General features: G+C 40.5%; 1 protein-coding gene across 2 annotated transcripts in view; it reads left to right on the forward strand.

The window, feature by feature from the left end:
* The window catches only part of RHAG (Rh associated glycoprotein), a 108270-nt gene that overhangs the window by 91597 nt on the left and 3908 nt on the right, over nt 1-12765 (forward strand). For both annotated transcript variants that reach the window (XM_030198739.1, XM_030198738.1), the window contains exons 8-9: nt 2323-2396; nt 2587-2660. In XM_030198739.1, the coding sequence (XP_030054599.1) occupies nt 2323-2396; nt 2587-2660 (148 nt within the window). The remainder of the gene's footprint in view (nt 1-2322; nt 2397-2586; nt 2661-12765) is intronic.

Consider the following 12765-nt stretch of genomic DNA (forward strand, 5'->3'; position numbering starts at 1 on the left):
TCCCCCAGTGGTCGCCAACCCCCTCCCACACTAAAATTATTAAAATACAAACCTTTTTTGCCAGCCTGTATGCCAGCCTCAAATGGCATACCCAGCACCCTGACAGCAGTATGCAGGTCCCTGGAACAGTTGTTGTTGGTTGCAGTGGACTGCAGAAAGGCAGAGCCAGGCCCATCCCCCCCTACCTGTTCCACTTGTGGTGGGTAATGTTGAGCCCTCCCAAACCCCCCAAAACCCACTGTACCCACATGTAGGTGCCCCCCTTCAGCCCTTAGGGCTAGGGTAATGGTGCACACTTGTGGGCAGTGGGTTTTGGAGGGGATTTAGGGGACTCAGCACACAAGGGAAGGGTGCTATGCACCTGGAAGCTAATTTGGTTGTTTATAAAAGATGTTTGAAGTGCCCCCTAGGGTGCCCGGTTGGTGTCCTGGCATGTGAGGGGGACCATTGCACTACAAATGCTGACTCCTCCCACGGCCAAATGCCTTGGATTTTGCCGGGTTTGAGATCGCCGACAGTTTTTTCCATTATCGCGGGAAAACAAGAGTGGCGATCTCAAACCCAGCGAAATACAAAGCATTTCGCCGGCCCACACCGCCGGCGACGTTCGATTATTCCCCTCTATGTTAATTATTGTGCACTTAGAATTTCCTTGTCATGATGTATTGAAACATTAAAGAATCTTTTGGAAAATGTGTTGTAAGGCACTTAGAGGGGCATAATTGAACGAAAACGCCTATCTCCATGGGCGTTTACCTCCAAGAACGGGTCCGTGAAGGGGCGGACCGAACCGTATTTTTGGAAAAAATAGACGCCCATGTTTTATTCAACAATGTGTGAGCTGGGCGTTTTTGTTTTTCAGCGATAATGGAAAATAAAAGCGCCCAGCTCAAAAACGAATAAATCCAAGGCATTTGTTTGTGGGAGGGGCCAGGATTCGTAGTGCACTGGTCCCCCTCACATGCCAGGACACCAACCGGGCACCCTAGGGGGCACTTTTACAAAAACAAAAAAAAAGGTAAAAGAGCTCCCAGGTGCATAGCACCCTTCCCTTGTGTGTTGAGCCCCCCAAATCCCCCTCAAAACCCACTGCCCACAAGTCTACACCATTACTATAGCCCTAAGGGGTGAAGGGGGGCACCTACATGTGGGTACAGTAGGTTTGGGGGGGTTGGACGACTAATAAGCATTAAGCAGCACAATTGTAACAGGTAGGGGGGATGGGCCTGGGTCCACCTGCCTGAAGTCCACTGCACCCCCTAACAACTCCTCCAGTGACCTGCATACTGCTGTCAGGGAGCTGGGTATGACATTTGAGGGTGAAAATAAAAAGTTGAGAAACTTCATTTTTTGTGGTGGGAGGGGGTTAGTGACCACTGGGGGAGTCAGGGGAGGTCATCCCCGATTCCCTCCAGTGGTCATCTGGTCATTTAGGGCACTTTTTGGGGCCTTATTTGTGAAAAAACAGGGTCCAGGAAAAGTGTCCTAAATTCTAGCTAAAAACGCATACTTTTTTCCCATTATCGGTGAAATGCGCCCATCTCTGTTCGGCAGATAACCACGCCCCAGTTCCGCCTTCGCCACACCTCTGACACGCCCCCATCAACTTTGTCCGCATCCGTGACGGATTGCAGTTGAAAACGTCCAAAAATCGGCTTTAGATTATACCGCTTTATTCGTTTTTGTGAGATAAACGTCTATCTCCCGATTTAGGTCGGAACTTGGGCGTTTTTCTCATTCGATTATAAGCAGGTTAGTGGCCATTTTACTAAGCCACGTAAGTGCCTACGTGCACTCAATGCGTGCCAAAATGGAGTTACCGCCTAGCTACTGCGTGGCTTTTATGGAAATTTCAATTTTGGCACGCTTACAATACGCACGTCCGATAAACCATTTTTATTTTTGGATGTGCGCCAAGTGGCATTTGACGTGCGTAGGTCATTACTGCATGGTTACCATGTGAGACTTTACCGCTAGGTCAATGGCTGGCAGTAAGGTCTCAGACCCAAAACGGATATGCACCAATTTTGATTTTGCCACACGTCCATTTTCAGCAAAAATTTTAAAAAAGTTTTTTTTTTTTACAGGTGCACTGAAAAATGGACCTGCGTGCACCCAAAACCTGCGCATACATTACCACAGGCCATTTTTCAGCACACCTTAGTAAAAGGACCCCTTAGTTTATTGCTTCACACTGATGTCCTTAGTCCAATTTTGTATTTACTGCAGATAACATGCCCTTTATGAATACAAATGTGTATAAAATATTTCCATATTTAAAAGCTGAACAATTTAGAGTTTTTTTCTATTTTGTCTCTCTAGTGTGTCTGCTGCAATGCAAAGTGCTGGGCTAGCTTCATCCATTGGTATTGCTGTTAGTGGAGGATTGATCACAGGTTAGTAATTCATAATATTTATAGGCTAATACATTTTGAGTAATTTTGAAGGTAACTAGTTGAAAAAAGAAAGAAACTTGGTTCAGCTTTTTCATTCTTAATCCACAGTCACGTTTTTGCAATAGCGTTGGCAATCAAATATAAATATAATATATTGAAATATATATTTTTTATTTTTTTTATCCAATAGGTTTCATTCTAAAGTTACCTTTCTGGGGTCAACCACCAGATCAGAATTGCTACGATGATTCAATCTATTGGGAGGTAAGAGAAAAACAATTAGTGTAAAGCTCAATTCTACATAGAGTACTAAGATGGGAATTGAGATGTCCAGGTTAGGACATGCACAATTCCACCCTGTATTTTACATAGGCTCAACCAAATATAGAGCCTCATGTGAAATATGTGTAAGGATGTGCAAGACAACCTATGTATTTGTCAGCACTTCAGGAAGGAGCAGTGGTTTCAAAAAGCTGCATGTGAATAAAATCATTGTCTGACTCTCCACTATTTGTATGCGACAGTAGCTTTTTTAAATTGCTGCTCTTGATAACCTCAACCCCCTCTCAGCAGCAGCATATGTTCCCTCACCATCAGAGGACTCTCACTGTCAACCATACCCTCCTGATGACCCTTGCAGACATCCAGTACCCTCTGATAACTCACACTGACACCTAATAACCCATGGTGACCTCACAAAAATTCAATATCCATGATTTACCCTACCCTCCACCTTCTTGATCTCACCCCTGGCTCATACCAGTGGTCCCTGGTAGTACAGTGGGAACAGGAATGATCTCCAGTTGCATCTGCTTATGTAGCTCTCCTGCTTATAATTGAAAGAGAAAAACGCCTATATTCCGACCTAAATCGGGACATGGACGTCTTTCTCACGCGGGTGCCCAAATCGGTATAATCGAAAGCCGATTTTGGGCGTTTCCAACTGCACTCCGTTGCGGGAACGAATAAAGTTGATGGGGGCGTGTCGGAGGCATGGTGAAGGCGGGACTGAGGCGTGGTTATCGGCTGGGCAGAGATGTGCGTGCTCGGCCGATAATGGAAAAAAGAAAGGTGTTTTTAGAGAGAATTTAGGTCACTTTTGTTGGACCCGTTTTTTTTCACGAACAGGTCCCAAAAAAGTGCCCTAAATGACCAGATGACCACTGGAGGGAACCGGGGATGACCTCCCCTGACTCCCCCAGTGGTCACTAACCCCCTCCCACCAAAACAAAATGAAAGTTAAACACTTTTTTTTCCAACTTGTAAGCCAGCCTCAAATGTCATCCCCAGCTCCATGACAGCAGTATGCAGGTCCCCAAAGTAATTTTAGTTTAGTTGGTGCTGCGCGGGACCCATGCAGAGAGGAAAAATCGGAAGAAAAAAAACAACAAGCAAGTGCAGTCAGGGATGTCTAAATTACCACGTTAGTAAAAGGGAGATTTGAACCAGCAACCTTTTGATTACAAGCTCAGTGCTCAAGCCAGTGCACCACCTTATTCAGTTGCTTAGATGTCCTTCCCTTTCCATTAAGACCCTTCAAGTTTCTGTCAGCCAATCACAGCTCATTCAGCTGACACCGATGTCAGCTGAATGAGCTGTGATTGGCTGACAGAAACTTGGAGGGACTTAATGGAAAGGGAAGGATGTCTGAGCAACTGAATAAGGTGGTGCACTGGCTTGAGCACTGAGCTTGTAATCAAAAGGTTGCTGGTTCAAATCTCCCTTTTACTAACGTGGTAATTTAGACATCCCTGACTGCACTTGCTTGTTGTTTTTTTTCTTCCGATTTTTCCTCTCTGCATGGGTCCCGCGCAGCACCAACTAAACTAAAATTGCTCTGGGGACCTGCATACTGCTGTCATGGAGCTAGGTATGATATTTGAGGCTGGCATAGAGGCATCTCAGGGGGACCAGTGCACTACGAATGCTGGCCCCTCCCACGACCAAATGCCTTGGATTTGGTCGTTTTTGAGCTGGGCCGCTTCGGTTTCGATTATCGCTAAAAAACAAAAATGCCCAGCTCAAAAAATGCCCTAATCCAATGTATTTTCGAAAAAAAAAGATGGACGTCCATTTTTTTCTAAAATACAGTTCGGCCCTCCCCTTCACAGACCCGTTCTCAGAGATGGACGTTCTTACACATAGGCGTTCGCGTTTGATTATGCCCCTCTCTGTATTCAAAATGGCAACTATGACCTCTACCAGTAGTCTCGCAATACCACTACCAGGGATCAGGCTGTGAAAGAGACTACCTCTAGTGATCACAGAAGCTCTTTTCAGCTCAGATCTGCATAAGCAAGAGCAACTTTTGTATCAAATTCATTGTTGGTTTAATCAAGACTTGATCATGAGTGTAATGTTGAGCAGACTGGATGGACCATTCAGATCTTTATCTGCTGTCATTTATTATGTTACTGTGTATCTGGGGATTGTTCCTGCTCCCTCTAGACCACCAGGGACTACCAATAAGAACTGGAGGTGTGATTGGGGTGTTTTAGATGTCTAAGGGGGTTATTGAAGACTATTGGAAGGGGTATTGGAAATCTATCGGGGACATCTTGGAATATTGGATATCTATGGAGGCATTCAGGAGGAAATTAAATGTCATTTGGGGTCATTGGGAAGGGTTATGGCTGTTGGCCTTTGATCCCTAGAGGTATTAGTGTGAGAGTACCAACGGAGACACAAGTTTGAGAGGCAGTGCCAGCAAGAGAAGGAACGACCTGGGATTGCCCTCAGGGGTGGATGGGAGGTATTTGGGGAGTGGGGGTTTGATTGGTGGGTTGTTATAGGGGGCTTATTATCAATGGATTTGTTATTGGGAAGGTTGAGATTGGGGGTTTGTGATCAGTGGGTTGCTATTGGGGAGAGGCTTGTTATCAGTGTAGGCTTTAGATTGTAAGCTCTTTGAGCAGGGACTGTCCTTCTATGTTAAATTGTACAGCGCTGCGTAACCCTAGTAGCACTTTAGAAATGTTAAGTAGTAGTAGTAGGTTGGGAAGACAACTCCATAGCTCCTTTAAAATTTGGTCCAGAAGCATTGGGCTGCGCTTTCAGGCCCGGACCTCCTGGGCTGATATACCAATGCTGCATGTGAAGTGTCTCAAAGGAAACCATTATAAAGAATAAAATTATGGAACACGTAGACAAACACGGTTTAATGGGCAGAATCAGCATGGGTTCAGTCAAGGGAAGTCTTGTTTCACCAGTTCTTTGAATGCATAAATAAACAAGTGGATAATGGTGAGCCAGTTGATGTAATGTATCTGGATTTTCAGAAAACCTTTTGACAAAGTTCCTCATGAGAGACTCCAGAGAAAATGAAAAAGTCATGGGATAGGAGGCAATATCCTTCTCTGGATTAAAACTGGTTATTGGACAGAAAACAGAGGGTAGGGTTAAATGGTCATTTTTCTCAGTGGAGGAGGGTGAACAGTGGAGTCTAGAGTCCACCTTAGGAATCAGCACTTAAGAAAAAGATCTAAGTGTCATTGTAGACAATACACTGAAATCTTCTGCCCAGTGTGCTGTGGTGGCCAAAAAAGCAAACAGGAAGCTAGGAATAATTAGGAAAGGGATGCAAAATAAGACTAAGAATATTATAATGCCTCTATATCACTCCATGGTGCAACCTCATCTTGAGTATTGAGTTTAATTCTGGTCACCGTATCTCAAGAACGATATAGCAGAATTAGAAAATGTTCAAAGAAGAGCGACCAAAATGATAAAGGGGATGGAACTCCTCTCATATGAAGAAAGGCTAAAGAGGTTAGGGCTCCAGCTTGGAAAAGAGACAGCTGAGGGGAGATATGATTGAGGTCTACAAAATCTTGAGTGCTGTAGAACAGGTAAAAGTGAATCGATTTTTCACTCTTTCAAAAAATGGAAAGACTAGGGGACACTCAATGAAATTACATAGAAATAATTTTAAAACTAATAGGAGGAAATATGTTTTAATCAAAGAATTATTAAGCTCTAGAAATTGTTGCTGTGAGCCCCCATAAAGATTATCATTCAAAAACTCATGTGCACAATGAGTAGTAAGCACAAGAGACAAACACAAAGAGAAGGCACAAGCAGAAACACTGAGGTGAGATAACAGGACTGGATCTTAGTGTTGAATTCCAGTGAAGTACGTTTGTTGGAAAAGCCAAACCTTTGTCTCAGGTTTAAAATGTTGAAGAGGTCATTTGCGCCACACAAAAAGGAGTAAACTGTTCTTAGCAGTAAAGAAAAGCACTGACTAACGGGTGGACTCATAGTGAGCAGACCGGGATCCAGGGATTACCAATCGATGCTCATTCAATGATCTCTAGAGGCATGTCAGAGTTTGGGGTATAGTTAGAGAGTTTAGATATTGGGGAACACCTATTCTAAATGCTTTAAAAGTAAGAAGGAGGATTTTAAATTTAATGCAAAATTCAACAGGAAGACAATGATGCACTTGAAATAAAGAGGTTATATGATCTGACTTGCACAAGTGACACAAAAGTCACATGGCAATATTTTGGAGTATTTTCAACATTTTCAGCATGAATAGGGGAAGGCCAGAGTAAACAACATTACAATAGTCAAGATGAGACATTAATAGAAAAAGAATAAGAGAATGAAAGGAATCATGGTCAAAGTAAGTACTAACAGCACGTAATTATCTCAAAATGAAGAGACCTGTTTAACATATAGAATCTACTTGTGGCAGAAAAGAGAGTTTGCAGTCAAGGGTAATCCACAGATAATGAAATGAATCAAAAGACGTCATTGAAGTGTCAAAAATACAAAAATCGAAATATGGTCGAAAGGGTCAGCTACTGAACCAGCAGGTGATGGTTTTCTCAGGGTTCAAAATGAGCCAGTGGGCCCTCAGGCAGTCTTCAATGGAATCAAGGTATAGTTGTAAACTCAAAATGTCAGGCTTAACCATATCGGTATAGGGGATCAGTAAAATATCAGCATAAAAATGAAAGGAAATAGTCCTGTTTTGAATAATGGTCGCCAAGGAAATATAAAGGGATTAAAAAGAATATGTATCAAAATAGAACCCTGTGGCACTCCACACAAAAGAGCTTTAGTGGTTGAAGTTAGGGTAGAAGTAATAACTTTACAAGCTCAGTCCTTCAAGAATGATTCAAACCACTGAAAACCAGTGCCCGACAGACCAAATGCGACAAGGCAAGAAAGCATCAGGGAATGACCATTAAGATCAAAAAAGGGAGCCGAGTGATCTAAAGATACTGCAAAGATAATGTAACCTCAATCTAGCTTACAGTGTATCTCACTAAGGACTGAGGCTAATACAGTCTAATTTACTGAGTTATTAAACTGTTACCAACCTGCAAAGCCTAGGCTGTGGTGGTTATATTGCTGAATTCTTTCAGGCTTTTGCTAAATTACTGTCTTCAATGCTAAAACAAGTTATGATACTTTCTTGGCTACAAAGGGATGAGGACGAGGATTTTACTGAAGCCAAAATTTTCAGACTGGGAAAACTTGGGGGAGATCCTATCCCACCCTGTTTACTAAGCTGCGCTAGCAGCTGTCATGCGCTAATGCCGACATAGCCCATTCACTTTGAATGAGCTGTGTCGGCAATATCGCGCGGCTTAGCAAACAAGGGAGTATGTTTATACAAAAATACTCGCCAATTTTATTAATTAAAATAGGAAGCAAAATTTGTACTAAGATTCTGGCTTTCTGGTTCCTTCCTCAGCTTTTTTGTCACAATCAAAATGGGTTCATGGCCAGTAGATGTTTCTGATGTTTGTTTATTGCAAGATTTGAAATACCGATTGGCTTAAAATTAAATTGCAGTGGTTTACAAAAATTAAAATTAAGATCACAAGAAAAAGGAACACCAAAAATTTGATAGGAAAACCATTCATACTCAAAACAGTAAGATACAAACAGATATACCTTCAATGACATCCAGCGCTTACTGATCAGCAAGACTGAAAGATTGATGAAGAAATTTTAATTATTTATCATTTATCTTAGTTTTTTTTCTAAGATACTTCATTCTTTATATCCTTCATTCCTAAAACATGTAACTTTTTTCAAGGTGCATGCACCAGTCAAGAAAGGCACCATCCAATGTAAAGGCCAAACATGTGTTAGATACATGAAGTACATACACAGTGAGGAGATGCTGTCATCTTCCATTATCAAGTAATCTTTATTCCAACCAGCATAAAACAGTTTGAGTGAGATGACCCGACACAGCTGTGTTTCAGCAACAGTGATGCCTACATCAGGGGTCGATAAACTCTAAAAATATATAGAGATTCCTCATATAAATTTAAATGAGCAACCAAACATGTGATTAAAATAAATAATTAATTAAATACTATAAAAGCAAGATAAAAAGTAATAATAAATAATGGATAATTTTATCAGGTCAAACAATTACAATAAACACATCTGAATAAATAATTAAGACATACTAAACCTTGTGGGTAGACACATACCAAAAGATGAGAGCATTTAAACATCTTAATTAAAATATACCAGAATAAATAAAATGATAAAGTACAAAATATGAGAACATCATTAATACCAGAATAAATATTAAAAATGCAAAAAATGTGAAAATCAATAAGCTCTAAATAAGAATAGTACTTAGTGTGTAAAGTCAACAATTATGCAGCAGTGACCCGTATTCTGTAATTAAGCGTGGGAATCGTGGAATGCCCATGAAACACCCATAAACACAGTCCTTTCAAGCTATGTGCATTTATTTTGAACTGTGCACTTTGCAATTTAGGTGCAGTTCTTTATCGAATATGCTTAGTGATTTCCATGCATAAATTGTGATAATTGTCATTAATGCTCATTATTACTTGTTTAGTGCTATTAAAAATGTTGATTACCTGGTTATGTCAATTAAGTTATATGTGTATCTCCACGCAGAATCTAGGCACCATATATAGAATCCGGGGGTAATTGGTTAGTGTAGGTACATCGCCATGTGCTAACCAATTAGCGCATGATTAGCACGTGAGCACTTACTGCCTAGATTAGAAAATAATGTCAGAAAGTGCTCATTTGCTAATGGTCATTCACTAATGGGAAAATTAGCGTATAAAGGGGTACTTTTACTAAAGGCATGGTAGGTCTAACTTGGGCCTACGTCATGGTAAAAGGTCACTACTGCATGACACACTGAGGCATCCCATGGCAATCTGGGGTTTAGTGCATGCTAATCCTGCATCAAAAAAATATTTTTTATTTTTTGATGCAGTAGGCATGTCTGAGGGCAGAGAATAGACATATCTATACTAATTAGATAGTGCAGGCACATTACTGCGCTCTACCCAATTAGCGCAGGAGCAGCACAGGAGCCCTTACTGCCTCCTAAATAGGTAGTGGTAAGGGCTCCTGGCAGTAATGGCCATATGCTAATGGGGAAATATTTGTAATGAGGCCAATACAAAAATATCTAAAAAAAAAGACCATTTTACTTCCATTCTAATAGTTGACGGAGCATGCAGGAAATCCATGTGCTAATCACAGCACCGATCACTTTTTAGCACGGCTTAGTAAAAGGACCCCATGGTGCATGGTTATTAACAGGAATAATGGAAAATGGAGTCATTTTACCGCTGTGCTAAAAGTGACCTCAATGCAGGAAAGACCCGCCCTGGGGATAGAACTGACTACTTGCACAGCTTAGAAAAAGGGTCTCAGTGTGTTTAATGTAAAAATATCTTGGAAGATAAAAGCTGGATTTATGAGATTTATTCCAGATGTTTGCAAGACCTGTAACGTATGCACATTAGCTGAGTCTGGAAACAAATTTTTTTAAAAAAAGCTTCTCAGTTGCTTTGCTGTTTTCATTGTAACTTCAGTTTCAGCCTTATGCTCATATGTGGATAAACATTTGGACAGCGCCCTTATTGGTTTACAAAATTACAAAATTAAAAACAAACATTTACACGCGATTTCAGTGTTTCAGAGGGTCATTTACTAAAGATTAGCTTGAGTTATCTGCAGGAGGGCCCACTTTATTCCTATGGGCTCTGCTGTAGATAACTCAAGCTAATCTTTAGTAAAAGACCCCCTCAGTTTTTCAATCATTTAAAAGCTTTTTGAGACAATGTTTGTGGTTTCAGGTTTTTTTTTTTGGGGAGGGGGGGGGGGGAAATTATATGTATCTTAAGGTTTTTTTCTTCTAAGGATTTGTATGCTTGTCTCTCTTTGTACCTGTGAGAGTTCTATTTGGCTGTATTAATTTCAGTAATAATTTTGGGTGCAATTATGTTTTTAGCAATAATTTCTAAAGTAATGTATAGTGGTTCTTTTAAAAAGAATTTTTGAGATATGTTTATATTATTTAAATAACCCATTGGGCCTGATATTCAAAAACATTTAACCAGATAAGTGGTGCTCAGTTGCCTATCTGGAGATATTCGATGTCATTTATCTAGACAGTGCTGCCGAATATTCCTTTTAACTACATAAGCCAAAACCAGCTATTCAGTGGGTGGTCTGGGAGTGGAGTCCAGGCATAATCGGTCTGGGGACGGAGTCCAGGTCGAATCGGCCAATATTTAACACTTAACCAGATAAGTTAACCAGACAAATTGGACTGCATTAAGGCAGTCTTTTACAAAGGTGTGGTAGCATTTTTAGCACACGCCAATGATTAGCAGATGTTAAGGGCCTGATTCTACAAAAAGGCGCCTAAAATTAACACACAATAGGCAATCATGCCTAAGTGTATTCTAAATACAGAATATGCTTAGGCGTAGTTCATGCGACTAAATCTACCCACGTCCATTTACACCAGTGAAAAGCTGGGTAAATTTATGTACATATATGGGCCAGTGTGCATAAATCTTTTATAACAACATGCGTAGATTTTAGAACTCCCATGAAACTCCCATTTCCATGCCCCTAACCATGCTCCTTTTTGCCTGCGCACGTTAGAATTTAGATGCAGTACATTATAGAATACACTTAGCAATGTATGCATGTAAATTCAAATTTTTGCTAATTAGTGCTCGTTATTGCTTGATAAGTGCTGTTAACAATGCTTAACAGCTTGTTAAAACAATTAATCTATTTGTGTAGTTATAGAATGCGCCTAGATTTAAGTGCACTATATAGAATCTGAGGTAAACACTAGAGTTGCCCATAGGAATATATGATCTGGAACATTATACAACAAAGTATATTGTGGAGGATCTTCAGACCTAATGCATTTAAACTACTAGATTGTATGATTTTTATGTAGTTAGATGTAAATCCTCATTGACCCTCTTAAAGTTATTCCATCGTTTAGATAAATATATTTTCTTCAATATTTTTCAATTTTTTATTTTTGTTTTGATCTTATTTTACTCGTTCTATGACCAGCTGCCAGTTAAGTAATAAAAGAGACATGTTGGAAATTGTAACAAATGAATATAAGATAGAATGAAGAAGTAAAAGATTGGAATGATGTGAAGAAATAGATGTTTAAAACAAGAGTAAAATAAGATCAAAACAAAAGTAAAAAATTGAAAAATATTGAAGAAAATATATTTATCTAAATGATGGAAGAACTTTAGGAGGATCAATGAGGATTTGCATCTAACTACATAAAAATCATACAATCTAGTAGTTGAAATGCATTAGGTCTGAAGATCCTCCACAATATACTTTGTAGTATAATGTTCCAGATCATTAAATTGTATATGTGCTTGGGACTGTTTAAAAAAAAAAAAATTTGTATACATTGATCCCCGCACTACATTATTGAAACATAGGAATATATGGGCATCTCTAGCATTTAGCACATGCTTATTTTTAATGCACGCTAAAAACGCTAGCATTCCTTCGTAAAAGAACCCCTAAAAGCAGTGTTATCTTTGTCCAGTTTAACTTATCCTATTAAGGGTTGAATATCAGCACCTTACTGGATATATGCTGGCCATACACACATACCCAGATATTCAAAGACCGTGCCTGGATATGGCCCAATACTGAATATCCATCCATAAAGCTGAGGGCAGGGAAAATAATTGCTGACTACCACCAACTGAACTATTGTTTTCTGTTGTTTGAGGCACAGACACCATTATTTAAGCTTATATGTGCATACTGCTAAGCGTGACACTCCATAAACTACCATTTATATTGTCTTATGCAAAAAAGGTACACACCAGCAGTGGCGTACCTACCTTAGTTGCCACCAGAGGCAGAACACCCCCTCTCCGGGCAGAGCACCCCCTTCTCTGACCAAGGGGGTGAATCGAGCAGGCGTGCAACAGTTGGCTCTGCCGGTCCCCTGCCCCCTCTAACATCAACTTCCTGTTTCAGGGCAGGCGATTGGCAGAGCCAACAGCCACCTGCCTGCTCAGTGCACCCCCTTGCTGCCCATACCCAGGGTGGA

Source organism: Microcaecilia unicolor, chromosome 3, assembly GCF_901765095.1.
Source record: "Microcaecilia unicolor chromosome 3, aMicUni1.1, whole genome shotgun sequence".
In the NCBI taxonomy this organism is placed as follows: domain Eukaryota; kingdom Metazoa; phylum Chordata; class Amphibia; order Gymnophiona; family Siphonopidae; genus Microcaecilia; species Microcaecilia unicolor.